At 44.4% G+C, this 21,375-nt stretch overlaps 1 protein-coding gene across 3 annotated transcripts in view; it reads right to left on the reverse strand.

The window, feature by feature from the left end:
• The window catches only part of HELLS (helicase, lymphoid specific), a 66,176-nt gene that overhangs the window by 21,875 nt on the left and 22,926 nt on the right, over positions 1-21,375 (reverse strand). For all 3 annotated transcript variants that reach the window (XM_084845149.1, XM_084845148.1, XM_084845147.1), the window contains exons 11-15: positions 18,500-18,696; positions 10,168-10,264; positions 8,978-9,139; positions 3,554-3,699; positions 3,138-3,276 (exon numbers count right to left, since the gene is read on the reverse strand). In XM_084845149.1, coding sequence (XP_084701275.1) covers positions 3,138-3,276; positions 3,554-3,699; positions 8,978-9,139; positions 10,168-10,264; positions 18,500-18,696 — 741 coding nt within the window. The remainder of the gene's footprint in view (positions 1-3,137; positions 3,277-3,553; positions 3,700-8,977; positions 9,140-10,167; positions 10,265-18,499; positions 18,697-21,375) is intronic.

The following is a 21,375-nucleotide window of genomic DNA, read 5'->3' on the forward strand; positions in this document are numbered from 1 at the left end:
ATCAAACATTCAAGAATACCTACATAATGAAACAACTCCACTTTTGAAAATATAGTTGCGTTATCTTTAAAAGAACACAGAGATGTTACTTAAGGGACAAACTAGATTAAAAGGCACTCTTGATTGTTAGAAGTCAGTTTAGATTGTGTCCATCCAGGGTTCTAACACTGAGGCAGCTTTTTCAGTAAAACTACCATTATTATCTGCTCCCAGATCTTGAGATGTAAGATTTCTAAAAATTTTGAAACCATGGGAAAAAACTGGTGATGGGAGGGAAAAAACTGGGAATTTGGGGGAAATTAAAAAATATCCAATAGTTGGGGGTTTTTAGGCAGCTGCCTCCAAACTTGGAGGTGACAGCCTATCAAAATCAGGGCAGGAGAAGCACAGAGGGGGTTGTTCCCTCTGCGCTTCTCCTGCCCTGCATTTTTGGCTAGACAAAATTAGCAACAGGAGGGCTGAGCAAGGGAGGACGCTGCTGTACGACACATTGGATGTGTCATACAGGCATTTCCACCCTCCCTGCCCTGGAACACCCCCAGACATGCCCCTTTTTGGTCGCTTCGTGCTCCTCTTGAGAGTGTGGAGAATGGGGCTGTTCCACGCTGCCTCAGAGGCAGCGCGGATGTGCGGGGAGGTCAGTTCCCGGAAAACAGGATATCCTATGGCCGTCTAACAGCCCTAGGATTGCTCCCTTACATATCTAAAGTTATTTTGTAACTTTAGAGACAAAAAATGTAGTCTGTATTAACTTGGTTTGCTTAGAATATTATCATTAAAATTAAAAACATTCAAAAGTAAACTCAGTAAATTTGTAATTATTGTCTGAATAAACTATACTTTTAAATTTAATATATCAAACATGATAATTTTATGAGCAAACCAAGTTATACATAATACATTTTAGGTTCCCTATTTTATGTCGGACCAGAGAAAACTTCAGCAAGTAGTCAGTGAAGCATCTGAATCACTCTAAAAGCCAAAAGAAGCCGGAATAGCCGGAGGAAGAGAAAGAATGGTGTATAGCATCTGTTCCTGTTCGTGAGGAATTGGTTAGGGTGGAATTTAAGGAAATCTGATCTGAAGGTAAAGCTACTGAGAGCTTACTTAGCTGGGAAAGACTCTCTTACCTATTAGAAATGTTAATCGCACATATTTAATTTTAGAACCCTTAAGCCAGGGATAGGGAACCTCTGGCCGAAAGACCTAATTCGGCCTGGGCTCCCTCTGCGGGTCCTACCTCCTTCCCTGCCAAAGGCCTACCCCCTGGCCTAGAGGTTACCAGGGGCTTGAGGAGGAGCTGGGTAGAGCAATCCCCTTGCTATCACATCTGTGATCAGAGATAAGAAGGGAACTCCTCTTACTTAGCACGCCACTCCCCCTCCCAACTGGGAGAGGGAGCAGTGCTCTAAGTGCTGCATACTTGGCTAGGGCTTGTAGGTGCTCTTGCAAGCATCAGCTGAGTGCACTTCACTCCTGTTTCTCGTTCCCCACATGGGGCAAGGGAAGCAGGAGCAAAGCCGACTGTGCACTTGACTGGCACCCCAATCACAACAGAGTACAGTGCACAAAAGAGATGCTTGACTTGGCTGCTGCTTGGAGGATTGGCTCCTCCAAGCTGCAGCCAAGTCCCTTCCCTTCACACATCGCCTTTTTAGGTCCCGGGGCTGGATCTCCCCCACCCCCAGGACCAGTCTGGTGGGCCAGATATCAACGGGGTGGGGGGCTCACCTCCAAACCCCTCCCTTGACATCGTCTAGCCCTCCCCACCCATTTTTCCTCTGTCTCTTCAGACAGAAGCAGGGACTTCCATGCCTCTCTCTGCACAGAGAAAGAAACTCAGCTGGCATTTGGAAGAGTCAGATGCCTCCTTCGCATGCTGCATGCTATCCCAGCTGGGGCAGTATCTGAAGGCAACGGACTCAATCGCTGCTTGTAGGAGCCGAAAAAAGGGAAGTGCAGGGACTCAGGCCTGTAGAGAAGCCATACCACTTGTCTTCTCAGCCCTTCTTTCACTGGGGCGGGAGAGGGTAGGCTGCACTTGGTTAGTGGAAAGAGAGAAGCACCTGTGCTCAGAGCCACTTTTTGTGTATTCTGGCTGGTTATTAGATATTACTGTTTGCTATAAACCCAGCTACCTATAACTGGCAGTATATTATATTTATTATTATCTATTATTATTAATTACATTTTTCCAATTGCCAAAAGGTAATTAAGTGCTTAATTTGATTACTGTGTAGACTATTTTTTGTTGGAATACCTTCAAGTATTTAAGACATGGCAACTCAGGAACACATATTTTTCTTACATTGTTTAGATTTGGGGGGGGGCATTGAACACATACAGTATATACCCATCATCCTAGTAATAGTCATCTCGGAAAAGTTAATTATACCTTTAATTTAACATCTGAACAGTATTCCAATTACCCCATTTTACTAGTATTGTATCCATTCATTATATTACTGATTTTATGAAACAATGCACATCTAAAAATGGATTTTTTTCCACAGAAAAATATAGCAGTAAAAAGTTTCCACCCCACATAACTGACTATATTAAACATCTTTCTAGAAAGAAGCTATAATTTTGGCATATGGGTACATACCTTTACCGAAGGTATAATATACCCATCATTCTACTAATAGGGAAGAACTATACAATATTATCAGGAAATACATTCGTTAAATGCCAGCTGTAGAAGCTTACTATATTTTTAGAACAGCTTTCAACTAACAGTTTCCTAGTTGATTTACATAAAATTACAAACCAAAACATTTCTGGTTTGTAACATAAAATTTGCTTGGTAGCTATAACATATTAACATTTCTTCCAAAGTCTAAAAGCAACTTCAACATTCAGAGGATTTGGTGTACATTCTTCATGCTTCTCTTAAAATCCTGAGCAAATGTCTTCAATTGCTCCTCAACTGTGCTATAGGTTTCAAAGCTCTCTGCAGATTTTATTTGATTGCCTGGAGCGATCAAATAAAATCAGCCCTTCAAGTAACACTGAAGTTAACAAAAACCTTCTAAGTGATTAACAGCACAATCCTACGTTTACACTGATGTCTCATTGAGTTCAATAGGGCTTACTTCAACATAAGTGTGTATAGGGTTGCAACCTAAAGCAATTACCTTAAACTGTTGTGTGGTTGAGTCCAGTGGATATTCAATAAGATATGGGTGATTGCAACACTTCCTTAGTAACATCATAATGTTCTGCAACTTCAGGTTGACTTCTGAATCCAAAGGCACATTCATTTCTATCACTGGCCTTGCAAATGACAGGTAGGTTTGTAAGTGTGACAGAACAAACAACAATTCTAGTACAGATAGGATCCAGATAATGTAATTGAATGTTACATCTCAAGACACACTTCCCAAAATTACTGTTTTAGTACAGGCATTGTTCATATATTGTGAGTGACTTATTTGTACAAGATAAGATTTTATAGAAATAATTTATCCTGAAAGCCTCTGCTAGGAAGCCATTTCCAGATACATCTGGAAAGACACATCACAAAAGACACAAGCAATCTTTAAATAACTACCTTTCTTTTTCAACTTCCTCTTGCATTTTATTGATCAGTTCTTCCAGTTCATCAGGGAAGTCGCCTTCGTCGAGTTCACGATAGCTAACCACCTTCCGACTGCGTCGCTTTGGTCGGCCTGCAGAACTCAGCTCAGCAACTTCTTCCTATAGAACAGAATAATAGCTGTGACTGCAGGCCTTTCTCATGACCCGACAAAAGCAAAACTATCATGAAAAGAGTGTATGTTTACTACAGGTAGTCTAGTGAAACCAACAGCCCTGTTTCTTGCTCTGTTCAGTTACCAAAAAGCATGCTGGAACTCTCATACAATCCACACAATAAATGGAGCATGCATCTGGGGAGGGAAGGGAAGGGAAGGGAAAGAGGATCCCAGCCACCGGGATCAGCCCCAACCTCCCTGTGAGGGAGGACCGCTCAGGACCCAATCCCGGGATCCCCTTCCCAAAAACAGGACTGGCCAAACCCGGCTTTTCAGTCCTCCAAAATACCCAGTAGCCACCCTCTTAAGCCAAGAGGCACTGAAATTAGCACTGAGATTATGCAGAGAGATCACACCAACTAAAGGTTGGATAAAGGTTTATTAAGATCAAAATAAAAGGGTAGAGGGGAAGGGAAGGATAGAAGTAACAAGTTACACAAGAGGGTACCTAGCCAAATCACTTAACTATAAACAGAGAGCTTCATGAACACACACCCAAACAAAATAATAAATCTACCTGGCCTATCCTTGCATACCTAAGTATGGATCTCCCCGGATAGCAACCAGCCATCTGCAGGTCCAAGACACCAGGATGAAGGGAAACCCCATGCCTCGACCTCAGCCCTCTTTTAAAGCCCAGCCCTGGCAACCCAGGGAAGATTTTCCTTCAGCCAATCACTGGTTCAGTCCCTGGGTGGACCGCCCTTGCCTCCAAGAGACTGGAACTCCCCACCAACTCCATCTGCTATCACTTCCCAGTTAGCAAGGGCTGCGCCCAGCCTTGAGCAAAGGGGCCAAGGAGCCTCTAGATAACACACAATCCCAGGTGGTTACATCCAATGTGACGGCCTGACCTAATCTTATGGTGGAAAACAGGCCATCATTCTTGACAGCATCACTTTGACTTTTCTTTAATAAAAATGTGCACAAAACGAGCTAAGGAAGGGGACCAGACGACCTTTACACCTCCTGTATAAAAATGATTCCACCACAGGGAAGATTCTCTGACTTGGATTCCTGCATTGAGCAGCGGGTTGGACGTGATGGTCTTATAGGCCCCTTCCAACCCTACTATTCTATGATTCTATTATACTTCGGAGAACCATAGTTATAGCATTTTACTTACTGAAGTATCACATTATAAAATGGACAGATGCAATTCAGCAGTGGTGACCTGCAAAGTATGTGGTATGTTTGTTTTCCTGCCTGAAGAAAACATGGTGTACATTTGCAGTGAGTGCAAGCTAGTTGCATTACTAAAAGAAAAAAGGTAAGAAGTCTGGAACAGTGAGTGGCCGCTACAATGTATAGGAGAAGATGCACAGTTCTTGGGACAGAACACAGGAGGCACTGCAACAACTGTGGCGGGCCACTCAGAGGAGCAGAGTGAATGAAAGGAGGAGCAACCTGCATGGACAACAGTGACATTCCAGAGGAAGAGATTCAGAAGGCACTGCAACTAAGAAACTGCTTTGAGGCTCTTGTGGAAGTGAGTGGCCTTCAGGAGAAGATCTACAGCAGACCTTGCTGGACAGGAAGCAAGATGCTGGAGCCCTACAGAACAGAGGGGATGGAGCTGCTCCTTGCAGCAAGAGGAAGGGGGATCATGGTTGGTGACTCTCCACTGCGCAGAATAGAAGGAAATGTGTGCCAGACAGACCCACTAACTTGAGAAGTATGTCGTCTCCCAGGAGCACGGATTGGAGATGTGATGGAATGGCTTCCAAAGCTCATCACATCCACCGATAGTTATCCCCTCCTGCTCATCCACGTGGGAATGATCGATACTGTCAAGCTCAGCTATAACCACGTTGTGTCAGACTATGAAGCACTAGAAAGGAAGCTCAAAACCTTTGGGGCTCAAGTGGTGTTCTCATCCATCCTTCCAATCCATGAAAGGAAAGAAGAATTCTGCAGGTGAGCAACTGGATATGAAGACAGGGTCGCTGGAAGGTATTTGCTTTCTGGGACCATGGTTTGCACTTTTTGGTTGAAGGACTGCACCTCATGAAGACTGGGAAGAATGTGTTTGCCTGAAGAATGGCAAGTTTCATCAGGAAGACGTTAAACTGAATCCTGTGGGGCATGGAGACAAAAGCCCAGAGGTAAGGACCTCACATAAGGGCTCATGCACTGTAGCAGGAACTGGGACAACAGCTGTAATGGGGCCTATTCAGCCTCTTAATATAAATGCAGGGAGGTCATTAGAGCATAAAATTAATCGCTTTCAATGCCTTCATACTAATGCTCAGAGTATGGGAAATAAACACGATGAGTTTGAACTCCTGCTTCGAGAAGGTACATTTGACTTTAGGTATAACTGAGACTTTGTGGGATGGCTCCCACAAGTGGAGTATAGCAGCTGAAGAATATAACCAAAGAGAAGATGTGGATGATGCTTTCTCCAAAAGCAAACTGCAGATATTTCAAGGAAACATGAAGTAATAGTAATGGGGGACTTTAATTACCCTGAAATCTGTTGGGAAACAAACTCTGCCAAGCAGTCTCTCCAGGAAATTCCTGACTTGCCTTGCTGACAATTTTCTCCTTCAGAAGGTAGAGGAAGGAACGAGGGGATTAGCCACCTTGACTTGATTCTGACCAATAGGGAAGAACAAGTAGATGAGGTGAAAGTAGCAGGAACTTTCAGGGAAAGTGAACATGCAATGTTCAAATTCTTGATTTTAAGGGACATTAAAGCTGAGTGTAGTCAAACATGTATCTTGGACTTCAGGAAATCTGATTTAAATAGAGCAATGATAAGTAGGATTCCATGGGCAGTATCCTAAGCGTTCCCGCTGTTTCTTTTGCACCCGCGGGTGCTACCGTGGGTGTATAACAGGGCTTTTGCAGTTCTAAAAAAATAACCCTGGAAAAGAGCTCCCTTCTGCGAGCTGTGCTGACCTGCCCCATTCTAGAAATGAGTGTTCCCGCTCAGTTTGGGTTGCTTGTAGAATTGCAGGTGGTCGCTTTTGCTGGCACACAGGTACAATAGGATACAGCCCCATGGCAGAAAAACTTAACAGGAAGAGGAGTTCAAGAGAGATGGAAGTTCCTAAAAATGGAGATACTAAAGGCTCAATCAGAAACAATCCCAATGACAAAAAAATGGAATAATACAGAAGAAGCCAATGTGGTTATACAAAAAGCTTAGCAATTATCTGAAAATCAAAAAGGGCAGGTACAGGTGGTGGAAGGAGGGACAGGTCACTAAGGAAGTGTACAGGCAGAAAGCCCAGAATTGCACAGATGGTGTCAGGAAAGCTAAAGCTCAGAATAAGTTGAGGTTGGCAAGAGATGTTAACAATAATAAAAAGGGCTTCTTCAAATATGTTTACAGTAAAAGAAGGACAAAAGTTATGGGAGACCAGCTGCTCAGCAAAGATGGCATAATGCTAACAGGTACAACAATCACCAATAATGGTTCTATCCTTAACCACGCTCAACAGAGACAGACAAAAACAATTACCAATATCAAATGTTGACAGCTGCTCAACTCCTATTTTGGCTCAATCTTCTCCCAAAAGAAGATGTGTCCTATCTGGCATATGTGTCAAACAAGCTGAAGGGCTGGGAGTTCAGCTTGAGGTTGACAGAGAGATGGTCGGGGAATATCTAAGCACCTTAAATGAGTTCAAGTCCCCAGGTCCAGGTGAAGTGCATCCTAGGGCGCTGAAGGAGCTAGCGGATGGACTCTCAGAACCACTATCTATTATCATTGAGAAATTCTAGAGAACAGGTGAAGTATCTGAGGACTGGAGGAGGGCAAATGCTGTGCCTATCATATAAAGGGCAAAAAGGAAAATCTGGGAAATTACAGACCAGTCAAGTCTGACATCAATACCTAGGAAGATTCTACAGCAGATTATTAAGTGCTCGACCTGTAGACACCTTGACATGAATGCAGTGATCACTGGAAGTCAGCATGGATTTGTCCAGAACAAGTACTGCCAGCCTAATCTTATGTCATTTTTTGATCAGGTAGCTTCTTTAGTGGATCATGGAAATGCTGTGGACATAATATTATCTTGACTTCAGCAAGGCATTTGACAAAGTGCCCCATGATATTCTGATTAGCGAGCTAGTTAAGTGTGGGCTGGATGGCACTACTAGTAGGTGGATCCACAGCTGGCTGGAGAACTGTACTCAATCGTTTCTCATCAAATTGGAGGGAGGCACCGAGTGGGGTGCTGCAGGGCTTGGTCCTGGGCCCTGTACTCTTCTAACATTTTTGATTAATGACTTTGAGGAAGAGGTGGGGGGAATGCTTATCAAATTTGCAAATGACATGAAATTGGGTGGGGCACTTAATATCTTAGAAGACAAAAAGAAAATTCAAAATGACAGTTTAAAAAAACGGGCAGCAAATAACAGAATAAAATTTAAAAGAAACAAGTACGAAGTTCTTCATTTAGGAAAAAGAAATCAAATGCACCTGGCTTGGCAACAGTGCATGTGAAAAAGATCCTGGAGTTGTAGTCTATCACAAGCTAAATATGAGTAAGCAGTGTGATATGGGTGCAAAAAAGGCAAATGCAATTTTAGGTTGCATCAAGTTTCAAAATCATAGGAAGTAATAGTTCCACTCTACTCTGCAGTAGTCAGACCTCACTTGAATACTGTGTTCTTTTTCAGATGCCACATTCTAAGAAGGATTCAGATAAACTGGATGATCAGGGAACGAAGTCCTATGAGGAAAGACTGAAAGAAGTGGGTATGTTTAGCCTTGAGAAGAAAAAACTAAGGGGGATATGATAGCACTCAGAAGCACTGTCACTCAGAAGACGGCTGCAACCTGTTCTCCATCATCCAAGACTGCAGGACATGAAATAACAGGCTTATGTTTCAGGAAGGCAGATTTCTGTTGAACTTCTGAACTTCCTAACAGTCAGGACAGTCAGACAATGGAATCAACTGCCTATGGAAATAGTGGACTCTCTGTTGCTGGAAGTATTCAAGCTAAGATTGGATACCCATTTGTCAAGGATGCTTTAAACTGGATTCCTGCACTGAGCATGGGGTTGGATGCAATGGCCTAAATGGCCCCTTTCCAACTCTATGATTTTCACACATACACACACATGCTATTTTTTATAGATACAGACAGAAACAAAAAGGTGTCCAATTCACAGCTGTATAGACAACAATGCACTAATTCAAAGCCAAAATGAAGACAGTTTAGGATTAAAAGATCCCCTGGGTCAGAACACCACAGCAAATACCTGGTTATTTCCCAGCAGCTTCTGAATTGTCTTGTTTACAATGGCACTGTAGAAGGTTTCTTGTTTCTTTACAAGAGGTGCGTAGACCACAACTTCACGCTTGGGAGGAACCTCTAGAGCTACATCTGATTTCAGTCTTCTCAGTAAGAAGGGAGTCAAAATCTAGAGTTAAAATAATTTTTTTTAAAAAATCATATATTTCTAACAACTCAAGCTCAAATGAGAGAATACTGCTCAGCTCAAAGGAACTATGTTAGCATACCAAGATTATTGCATGGGGTTCTGCATATAATTTTTCCCCTGGGTGTCCAGTTATCTGTAGTAGATACATTTTGATAGCAAGGATGGCCTTCAGCAGATCCCTTATATACGACACTATGGGTTATAGCCAATGTTAGTCTTATTTAGAGTAGACCCATTGAAATGAATGGGACTTGTCTACTCTAAGTAGGACTAACACTGGATACAGCCCACCCTACTCAAAAATCTTCCTCAAAAGGCAAGTATTTCCAGTTCTGAAAAAGTTTTGCGAAAATAGATCAGAATATAAGTTTAATCATTCACTAAGTCAAACTAAATCCAAAAACTGTGTATTCACTGTCATGACACAACAGCCCACTGCTACAGCACCACCCAATGCAGACGCAGCTAAAAACTATGTGTGCATGTGCAAGACAAGACCTTCCCATTTCAACTCAGTAGTGTGTCCATGAAAGCTTATGCCATAATAAATTTGTTACTCTGAGGTGCCACAAGACTCTATGTTGTTTTTGCTGCAACCAACTAATTCAGCTACCCCTCTAAGAGCTATTCTCTGTTTTTGGATCCAAACAGCACTACCTGTGCTGTGGAAGATGCTTTTACCCCTACCCCAAGGCAAACAGGATTGATTCCTAACCTAAACAACAACAAATGTTCATGTACTAGGTGCAAAACAGATTAAATAATAACAAAATAGTACCACCCCACATTTTGAGCAAATACGCTACTCATCAAGGGATATGCAGGTAGATATGCAGGGTCAAGAAGGGGACGTGCATCTGTGCATCAACAGAGTACATGTGCACATCTGTCCAAGTGCATATACATGGGCTCATTAATAATGCAATGTACTAAAATACTTTTAATGAGAAGTAGAACCTGCAGAGGACAACAATTACTAATACATTTTAAACAAAGAAAACTGAGACCTGGTGCAGCATGTGCAAGATGTTCTGCTCTCTTTCCTGAGCAACAATATCTTCAGCAATTTCAGAAATACTAGTAATGTCAAACCAGGACTCAAAGCTGGGGGGAAAATCAGAACAGGATAAGAAACTTAAGAATTCATGAGATGCAAGTTCAGTTCTCTGCTGAAGAAAGCAGCATTTGTTTATTTATTTGATTTATACCCCTGCCTTTCTCCCTAGAAAATGGAACTCAAGGCAGCTTACAATCATAGAAAAATAAAACTTTATTAAAACAATACCCCAAAACACAACTAAAAACAACAATAAAACAGAACCCAACCCAATAGACCTGTTTACACACTACAAAGGCCTGCTTGAATAAAAAATGTCTTTTCTTGCCAGTAGAAGCACAGCAGAGAAGGAGCCACCCTAGCCTCCCACGCAGAGAGTTCCATACCTGGGAGCAGCCACTGAGAAGGCCCTCTCTTGTATCACCACCAAACATGCCTCTGGAGGCAGTGGTACTGAGAGAAGGATATCTCCCAAAGGTCTTAAGACCCAGGCAGGCTCATATGGGAGAAGGTGGTCTTTCAGGTAGCCTGATCCCAAGCCATAGGTTTACCACTTTGAATTCTGCCCAGAAACAGACCAGTAGCCTGTGAAGCTGTTCTAACAAAGGGCATGTGTTCCCTGTAACTGGCCTTGGTCAACAGTCTGGCAGGAACATTCTGGATCAGCTGAAGTTTCTGAACAGTTTTCAAAGGAAACTTCATGTAGAGTGCATTACAGTAGCCCAAACGGGATGTAACTAAGGCATGTATGACCATGGCCATATCAGATATCTCTAGAAAGTTGTGAAGTTGGTGCATTAGCCTCAGCTGCACAAATGCACTCCTGGCCACTGCCAAAACCCAGTCATCTAGGTTCAGGGCTGAGTCCAGGAGTATACCTAAACTGTGAGCCTGAGGCTATAGCTGGAGTGCAACTCCATCCAGCACAGGTTGAGACCCTATTCCCTGAGATGCCTTTTGACTAGCCAGGAGCACCTCTGTCTTGTCTGGTTTAAGCTTCAATTTGTTCCCCTTCATCCAGTCCATTACTGCCATCAGAAACTGATTAAGAACTAGAACTTCCTTAGATTTAGATGGAGAGACAGAGCTGGGTGTCATCAGCATACTGGTAGCACCAAAACCTAGGTCTTCAGACAATCTCTCCCAGCAGTTTCTGGTATATGTTAAATAGCACAGGGGATAAGTTGGAACCTGGCATTGAACAGGAATCCTCCAGCATCACCTTCTGAAATCACCCTTCCATGACAGACAGGAGCCACCATAGAACAATGTCTTCCAGTCAGAAGGATACCATGGTCAATGATATCACCGCTGAGATACCACCGCAGAGCCAACATGGGCACACACGCCGCATCCAGTTCCTGCCGTAAATCGTCCAAAGTGAAGAAAGCAATTTTTGTTTCATAACCAGGCCCGAAGCCAGAGTGAAATGGATCTAGATAATCCACCTCATCCAGAAACCGATGGAGCAGAGAAGCTACCACACACTCTAGAACTTTGCCCAAGAATGGAATATTGGGGACTGGCTGGCAATCATTGAATACAGTGGGGTTCAAGGAAGGGTTTTTTGTTGGGTTTTTTTTACAAAAGTCTTAAAACCATCTCTTTTAAGCAAGACAGAATCACACCTTGCCCTAAAGAGGCAGTTGGCTGCCCAGCCTCGTCTTGAATGCCTCCAATGTGGGAGAGCCCACCACCTCCCCAGGCAATAGATTTCATTGTCATATCGCTCTAACAGTCAGGATGTTTTTCCTGATGTTCAGCCAGAATCAGGCTTCCTGTAACTTGAGCCCATTATTCTGTGTCCTGCACTCTGGGATGATCGAGAAGAGATCTTGGCCTTCCTCTCTGTGACAACCTTTCAAGTTCTTGAAGAGTGCTATCCTGTCTCCCCTCAGTCTTCTCTTCTCAAGGCTAAACATGCCCAGTTCTTTCAGTCTGTCCTCATAGGGCTTTGTTTCTAGTCCTCTGATCACCTTTTGCTCTCCTCTGAACCTTTTACAGTTTGTCTGCATCCATCTTAAAGTGTGGTGCCCAGAACAGGACACAGTACTCCAGATGAGGCCTAACCAATGCTGAGTAGAGGGGAACTAGTACTTCCCGGGATTTGGAAGCTATGCTTCTATTAATGCAGCCCAAAAGAGCATTGGCCTTTTTTGCAGCCACATCACATTGTTGGCTCATATTCAGCTAGTGATCTACAACAATTCCAAGATCCTTCTCACTTGTAGTGTTGTTGAGCCATGTATCCTCCATCTTGTGACTGTGCATTTGGTTTCTTTTTCCTAGGTGCAGAACTTGGCATTTATCCCTATTAAATTTCATTCTGTTGTTTTCTGCCCAGTACTCCAGTCTGTCAAGATCACTTTGAATTTTGTTTCTGTCTTCCAAAGTATTAGCTATCCCACCCAATTTGGTGTCATCTACAAATTTCATAAGCATTCCCTGCACCTCCTCCTCCAAGTCATTAATCAAAATGCTGAAGAGCACTGGGCCCAGGACTGAGCCCTGCAGTACCCCACGCGTTACCTCTCCCCAGTTGGAGAAGATCCCATTGATAAGCACTCTTTGAGTCCGATTCTGTAGCCAACTGTGGATCCACCAGATCATTGTCTCATCTAGCCCACTTTGAGCTAGTTTGCTCATCAGGAGATCATGGGGCACTTTGTCGAAAGCTTTGCTGAAGTCGAGGTATATGATGTCCACAGCATTCCCACGGTCCACAAGGGAGGTGACTTGATCAAAAAATGAGATCAGATTTGTCTGGCAGGATTTGTTCTTGACAAATCCATGTTGGCTTCAAGTAATCACTGCATTGTTTTCAAGGGGCTTACAGATGGATTGCTTTATCATCTGCTCCAGAATTTTCCCAGGGATGGATGTCAGACTGACTGGTCTGTAGTTCCCAGGTTCCTCCTTTTTACCCTTTTTGAAGATAGGGACAACATTAGCCCCCCTCCAGTCATCTGGCACTTCACCCGTCCTCCATGATTTCTCAAAGAGAACAGACAGCGGTTCTGAGAGTTCTTCTGCCAGTTCCTTTATTACTCGAGGGTGCAGTTCATCTGGCCCTGGAGATTTGAACTCATTCAAAGCAATTAGGTGTTCCATGACCATATGCCTGTCGATCTCAAGCTGCAATCCTGCCCCTTCAGCCTGTACTTCGCCTTTGCCAGGGCAGTCATAGACCCTCTTTTGGGAGAAGACTGAGCCAAAGTAGGAATTGAGCACCTCTGCCTTTTCTTTGTCATCTGTTATCGTTTTTCCATCCTTATTTAATAGCTGAATCACCATTTCTGAGGTCTGTGTGACCTCAGCTGGCTTCGGCGCAGGCTGGTGGAAGTGGTGCTGATTGGTTGAAAGGAAAGTTGTGTGGGGAGAGGTTAAGGGTGTGGGGAAAGCAAAGGGCTGAATGTCAACCCAGAAGTAACTCATTGCTTTCAATTGCACTTTGCCGAGTTTTGCCATCCTTATTTAATAGTTGAACCACCACTGCTTTCCTGTCGTTTACTATGCACGTATCTGAAGAAAGTCTTTTTGTTGCTTTTAGCATCCCTTGCTAACCTCAGCTCGTTCTCAACTTCAGCCTTCCTGAAACCATCCCTGAAATCCTGTGCTACCTGCCTGTACTCTTCCCTTGTCGCTTGTCCTTCCTTCCACTTCCTATATGTGTGCTTTTTTGTTTTCATGTTGTCTCCAAGCCACATTGATTTCTTCTGTTGTCTTCCATCTTCTTTTCTTGTTGGAATTGTTTGTAATTGTGCCTTTACGATTTCTTTTTTAAAAAACTCCCACCCATCTTGGACTCCTTTTCTTGTTAGACTCGCTTGCCATGGGACCTTATTGATCATCGTTCTGAGTTTATTAAAATCAGCTTTCCTAAAATCCAGGATATGGGTTTGGCTACACTCAGCTTTTGCTTCATTTAGAACCAAGAACTCAAGTGTAACATGGTCGCTTCTGTAACTGCTACTCTATCCACTGAGTCATATCTGTTGTTTAGGATCAAGTCAAGGATAGCCAATCCTCTAGTTCCTTCCTCTGCTTTCTGTAGGAGGAAGTTATCAGCAACACAAACATCGGGGAAATTGAAGTCCCCCATTACTACTACATCATGTTTCCTTGCAACACTGGCTATTGTCAGGGTGGACACTGAGCCCATAGAATTCCAGAGTAGTTCTGAATCTGAGGAAGAGCAGTCGCTCCTGGGAGAGGAGCGCACTCCTCTTTCCCAGGACCAAGAGCTGAGGGAGATTCCTCCCACCAGCATTCCTAGTTTAGTTAGCAGTCCAGGGAGTGACCAAGCACAGATAGCAGACTTGGTGGATGCACGACGCTGACGCAGAGAGCGGCGCCAGATGGAGGGCGCGGAAAGGAGGCGAAGTGCCAGGTTGGCGCGCAAACAACGGCTGCGCCCAGAGGATCCAAGGGAAAAGGGGAGGGACTCTCCCTAGTCCTTAAGTTCAGGAGTCTGCCAGTAATTCCCTTTCAAACGGGGACCAACTGTTCCAACTTAGGGCATAGGTACTGTGCTGCTCAGATCTAGTTGCAATCGGTATAGTTGTTAAGTTGTAAAAGAAGAATAAAGCTTTGAAAGGAATTCCTTTGTCTGTGTCTGGACTTGGCTACTGGTTTAGACAGAGAGAGACCTCCAAGGAGCCCTTGACAGCTATTTGCTTTTCAAAAGTTTCATCCTCGTCTTCTCCTTGATTGGGTGGCTGGTAGTAGACTGTGACCAGCATGTTTCTTTTATTCTTTGCTCCATTTATTTTAACCCAGATGCTCTCGATGGGGCTACCAAGCTCATCCTCCTGTATTTCTGGGCAGAGATATGTATTTTTCACATACAGTGCAACCCCACCTCCCTTTCTGTTCCTCCTGTTCTTTTTGAACAAGTTATATCCTTCAATTGCTGTATTCCAGTCATGGGAGTCATCCCACCAAGTCTCAGTTACACCTATCAAGTCATAATTTCCCTCCTGTATTAGCCATAATTTCCCTCCCAGACATTTCTCTTACTGCTAAGACCCTAGGGATAGAATGAAAAAAATGTGAGGAGTCTGAATGAAGTCTATTAGATGACCTTCTTTAAAGGTGTGTAACACCCACCCACTGATACATCATCATCTGTTTCCATTGTTGAAAAAACCTCTGACCTCGCCCCCCCCCCCCCTTGGCGGCTGGTGTCATGCCTGCTGCTGTTTGTGCTGCAGAATAGTTGTCTTTATTGAAGTTCTGGGGCTGCTGATGCCTTGGGGGAATCCCTGCCCAGGCCAGTAGATCCTTCGGGACCTATTATCTTTCCCCCTTCTTTGATTGCAAAAGGAATAAAAGGAAGTGCCATCTTGGCGGCATCTTTTCCCCTCATTCCTCCTTGAAGTGGAGGGAAGTGCCTTCTTTTAATCTCTAGTTTCTACAAGAACCTCGTCTGGGGGCTCCCCAAAATGCTGTCCTCCAGAGAAGGATGCTGTAGCCAGACTTGTTTTAGAACATGAATCTGCATTCCAGGCTTTCATCCACAACTGTCTGTAGATACTGCTGCTGCCTGTGCTCTTGCAGAGTACTGGAGAACGTTTAAATCTGCATCTGCTAAAAATGCAGCTGTTTTCCCCCATTTATTTAACCCTCATTTTAGATTATGATTGCCTTGGGAGTGTATCTTTTGCCAATTTTTTGTCCCACCTAAAAGCAGCCCTGGCCGTGATGGAGATTGCTGAGGTGGTTCTTATGGGCAAGGAGGAAGCTTCATAGATCTCCCTCAGAGCCACCTCATTTTTTCCTCTCCTCAGGGGTATGCCAGGCCTTTTCCCAATCTTTAGGAATCAATAACCCCATGGGAAAAGCCACAACAGGGGCATCTACTAAAGGCACTTTCAATTTTTTCGTTATGGGATCTGGCAGCCCATAAACATTTTTGGCCTGGGCAGGAGGCCAAACCTCCAGGAAGTTTCCTTCCTGTTCTGGAGCTAGAAAGGAAAGAAATTGGCTGGAGGGTGCTCCTCCTCTGAGAGAGCACATTAGTTAATTTGTATATTCCTGCCAATCACAGTAACTGGGGCAACCCATCTAAAGATGTCCTCCTCCCCTACAGAAAAATGAACTTATCACAGCAAGTCCAACATTCTTTTCTACTTTGGTAGAGCAGGGTATCTTTGGATGGGATGTAGACTAGAAGTGCTCATCCCAGGGTGGGCCATCTTGCTGTTCTTGACTCAGCCATGGACAATCTGTTGGAGCACCTGCCTCCCAGAAACAGACTCCACAGAGGCATAGTAATAAAACTGTAGCGGTGGACGAACACAGATGTCTGGACAAACACAGTGGTGGACAAACACCCATGCGGCTGTTGTACATGTGTCAAGTAGTGGTGCCATGATATGGAGGGCTGCTGCATATGGTGGAGTCATGATGCCTTTAGGAACCCTGAGAGCTCACGAGACACGAGTACACAGACCCTAATCCACCTAGCTTTTGTAGTTGTGTTCTCTATACATATGGCTATGTACTATCCCTTGATCCTGGAACAGAAGATGCATTGCTCCAGGTTTCAGCAGTTGATAGGCTGCCATTGCGACAAACTCTTTACAGTGTACTCCCATCCTGTCAGGCTGACATCTAACATGATTTGGATAAAGGCTCTGGAATTGACATGCTCCTTAACAGAGAGTTCAACAGCCTCCACCTGAGTGATCACTGGAGCTCGGGTGTGACTCGGACATGACTCTGGAAAGTTATGTGAATAGAAGGAAGTAGGAGTGATTGGAGAGGGTAGGAGTGCAGTCTGGTCCAAGGGACAGAGTTGATGCACGCTGTCACTGCCCCTTGCAGATGACAGGTGATTTAAGTGCATGATGTCTGTTACATAGAAATCACTGCTCCGATGGGCTTGGTTATATTCTCCCTCCTTTCCTGAAACAGGAAATGAGACACTGCCACATGGCCAGGTGGGCCCCTAGGAGGTGGATGCACAGATGTATACAAAGGAATATATATCCCCTGCAGCATCAGGGGAGCAATAAAAGCTCTGGGTTAAGTGTATGTACAGGGATGGGCCCCATGGCCCTGCCTGGGTCCCCAATAAGCAGCCCTTGGGAGGGAGAACACCTGTGAGAATTGGCGGAGCTGATGCTGTTAAGAGAGACTGATTGCCAGAGGCTGTATATCTAAAGCAGGTGTGGCACTCCAGAGGCTTTTTGACTCAAGCTCCCATTAGCCCCAGCCAGCATGGCCAATGGTCAGGGAATAATGCAAGCTGTAGTCCAACAATATCTGGGAGAGCTACATGCTCCCCGTCCCTGATCTGAAGACTAATGGCTGGAACAGTGAAAGGAACATTGGGCCCTTTTTCTTAATTGGTAAGAAGGAATTTGCCTCCCCACATCTGGGGGCACCCTCTCTTGGATCTAGGTATGGTCAAAATAACTTGAGGGTCAGAGAAGACTGATGATTCCATCTCGGGTGATCTATCCTGTTGTTAGGAAGGTCCCTATTTCTGATTAAATTCTCATTGAAATCCTGCAGATCTGTTGTTAGAATTCTGGGTGGAGGCAGCCTCCTTTTACAATGGTGAGGAGAGAAAGAGTGTGACTGGGTCCTTTTTGCACCTATCCCCACATCTGGTGGCTCATTTGCTCCATGCCACTGCTTGGTGCTGGTAAAGCACAGTCCCAGGATGGTGTGGCAGGGTCTTTTCACCGAATGGCCTGGTCACTGGCCATTTGAGGGAGGGCATCTCCACAGCAGGAGATTTTGCTTCCTGTGTATGGGGCATCCAAGGGATGCTGTCATCTTTGGGCTAGGTCTGGCCATGAACCAACTCTATAGCCACCACAGCCCATGAATCAAGTGTGCTGTAACTTCATGGTTGAGAAGGAAGCATGGCTATAAACAGCTGAGCATCTCTTTGTGATTATCTGTCAGGGGCTACTGTGCAAAAAAATATTTTGACTCTCCTTCCGCTCCAAATTAACTAATCCACAGAAGGGTGGGAAGGAAAGGTCAGGCTACTTAGCCCTGTGTGACAAAGCTCCATTAAAACCCTATGCTTTGGAACTGGGCAGGAGCAGAATTGGGCGGGACTTCCCACACAGGAAAAGAGGCATAGCCTGCCTGCTGGAAGGGGAGAAACAACCCGTGTAAGTATAACCCCCCTCTGCTGAAGAAGGCTATATATTTTATTTTCAAATGTTCAAAGTTTGGGATTGACACTTGGATGTGAATGTTGGTCTGTAGCATATTTTAGGACAGAGCCTGGTACAAAACAACAGTTGATCACGGCTTACCTTTTCAAGTCATCAAACACATCAGGAAGCAGGAAATTAAGCAGAGACCAAAGCTCAGATAAGTTGTTTTGCAACGGAGTTCCAGTTAATAGAAGTTTATTGTCAGTGCTAAACCGTTTTAACTCCCGAATAAGACGACAATTCATATTCTTAATCCTGTGTCCTTCATCCACAATCAAGTATTTCCAGTAGAAGTTCTAGAGAAGAGAAATCTCCAGTTATTTCAAAAAACAAAAACCCATTAATACATATGGTCTTCAGTTCTATCAAGTGTCTCTATTCAGCTGACTGAAAAAGTGAACATATTGTACTTGGAATTTGTAAGAAGAGACGGTTCCTTGTATGCAGTGTAGGCTGTATCACTGATTATTGTTTTTACACATTGGCAAGGCCAGCCTTTCTCAACCTGGTGCTGTCCAAATAGTTCAGACTACAACCCCCATCACCCCTGGCTATTGGTCATGTTGGCTGGTGAGGATGGGAGATGTAGTCCAAAACACTTAGAGGGGACTAGATTGAGAATGACCAGTGTAGGCCATATCACCTTTCAAGCAGCTTCTTGCATTTTAAATAATCACTAGGGAGATGTCTATCAAATAAAAGCATGGACTGGGGAGTGAGAGTGAGAAGACATGGAACCCTTTGTTGTACATTCCAAAACATAACTAAGGGCTGCCGCCGCCAAGACTCTTGAACAGCCCCTATTGCAGAATTTCCAAAATGGACTTAATAGCCTTCTGCCTCAGTCACCTGTACCAAGCCAAGTGTTGCCATACACCTTATGGGTAGAATAGTACGCAGAAGCCAGAACAGTGGTGAGGATCTATTCAAACTCGTTCAGCCATTCCTGCTCAGCCTCCAGGAAACCAGGATACAGAATCAGTCCATGAGTCAGAAGGTCCTTCCTCAGTGGCAAGGACTAATGTAGCCTGATTGACAGAGAGATCAAATCTGGAAACCAAACTCTCTTTGGCCAGTGTGGTAATATCAAAATTTCTCCAACCCTCTGTTCCTTTACCCTGTGAAAAACTTTTAGAATGCTGTGGGGTGGAAATTCCCTGGCAGTAGATGATTCTTTTGGTGACTATGCACTGGAATCTCAACATACATCTTTGAACATGCTCATCAGCATTGCAAACAGGTCCATGAGAGTCCAAGTTGATGAGTAACCATCTGGATAATCTTGAAATGAAGGACCCATTCTGATTTCTGAATGACCATTCTCAGCCTGTCCACCACTTTTGGTGTTGGATTGCTTGCCAAGTGTTCCACTTTCCACTTTAATCATGTCTTGGAAGGCCAGAAGGGCCAGCCTAATGACTTAAGAGTTCCAGTCACCTGATATTCCTCTTGATTTTCTAAACAAGGCCAAGTTCCCTGGGCCAGCATGTGCACCTCCCAGCCCATCAGACTAGCATCTATATTTATCATGATCCTGGTGAGCATTGACTCACTTCACTAGACTCCTGCTGTTGTCCAGCTTGAGGTCTAAGACCACCCTTACATCCCTTTTTTCTTCTGTCCGTAAATGAAGAAAAACTGACAAAACACCAGAGTGCCTCTGGCCTCACTGAACTGCTTGACAGTGACTATGTTTACCAGGCTGAATGGCATTAAGAGTGAGATGGCATTTATCTTTCTGGGTCTTAGTGCGACACAAACCTGCTCGAGCCACTAAAGATCTCTAGAGCTTAATACCTTAATGACACCATCTCCCCACCCAGATATCTATGGTGATATGTTCGTATGAAGTATAGGAAATTTCTAGGTTTTGAGGCTGTCTAGCATAGCTGGAACACTACTTCTTTCCCTCCTTTGCTTATAAGGAAGTACCAGAGAGTTTTGTGCAAATCCTCATTCTGATGGTTTGGAGTGCAGCTATTTCACAAATATTGAATTCCACTGGCCTGAAGTCAGAAATGACTCTTGTGTCTTAGACTTCCTGTCTCCCCTGTAGATCAGGGGTGGGCAACTTCAGCCCCTTTTGCCCCCTGACTCCCCTCCCCCAACCCTCCCCTCCCACGGGCCACACACATGCAAAGAGGCACAAGTAAGGTAGAGGTGAAATGTGGCTTCCAGGGAGTGTGATCATGGGCAGGAGCGGTCCTGGTGTCTTTTTGTGACTGGGACTGCTGCCACTGCAAATGTGTTAATGCCAACTACCCCCTCCACTGGACTGGCCCAGCCCAGGAGAAAAAGTGCAGCTGGGAAATGGGGAAAACAAGTTAGGGCGTGGTGGACTGCTCAATGAAATAACTTCCCATTAGCTATACTCTCCTTCCTTTGCCTGTGGAAGTCCTGTTCCTGTCTAGGATACAGCCTGTCAGGAGGAAAGAGTGGATTCACAGATAGAAGGTGGAGCAGGTGGGTGGGAGGGGGAGAGAAGCAAGCAGTAATGGTGAGCTTAAAGGAGCTCAACCTGGACCCTGCTACCCTGGCAGGAGCCTCTCCTCACTGGAGAATTCAATCAGTAAGCTTGATCCACATGGGAGGGGTAAATCTGAAGGACTAAGAATGCGCCTCTGCTTCTATAGGAGAAGATAGCTCTATAATGTTTACTTCGAGGCAAGCTACATTTAAGTGGGACAATGAAAAAACATTAAGATACATGCTATTCGTATTTTCCATATAGATTCATGGGAAGAATGGCCAAATTTCCACCAAGCGTGCGAACAGGAGAATGAATACATGCAATGGCATTTCCCCCCAATAACATTGGACGGCACAAACAAAACCTTAGTTTGGGCGCAATCCTATGGGTTGTGCCCTTGATGACTGTAAGCCCCCAAACTCAGAGGCTTACAATGCAGGGTGGGAGGAGTGGTGGTGATCTTTGCCTCCTAGTCCTCCTGCCCTACGTTAGTCGCTAGACAGGC

This window comes from Heloderma suspectum, chromosome 3 (genome assembly GCF_057233095.1).
Source record: "Heloderma suspectum isolate Gila_16-S chromosome 3, 16-S_ref, whole genome shotgun sequence".
NCBI classification, from domain to species: domain Eukaryota; kingdom Metazoa; phylum Chordata; class Lepidosauria; order Squamata; family Helodermatidae; genus Heloderma; species Heloderma suspectum.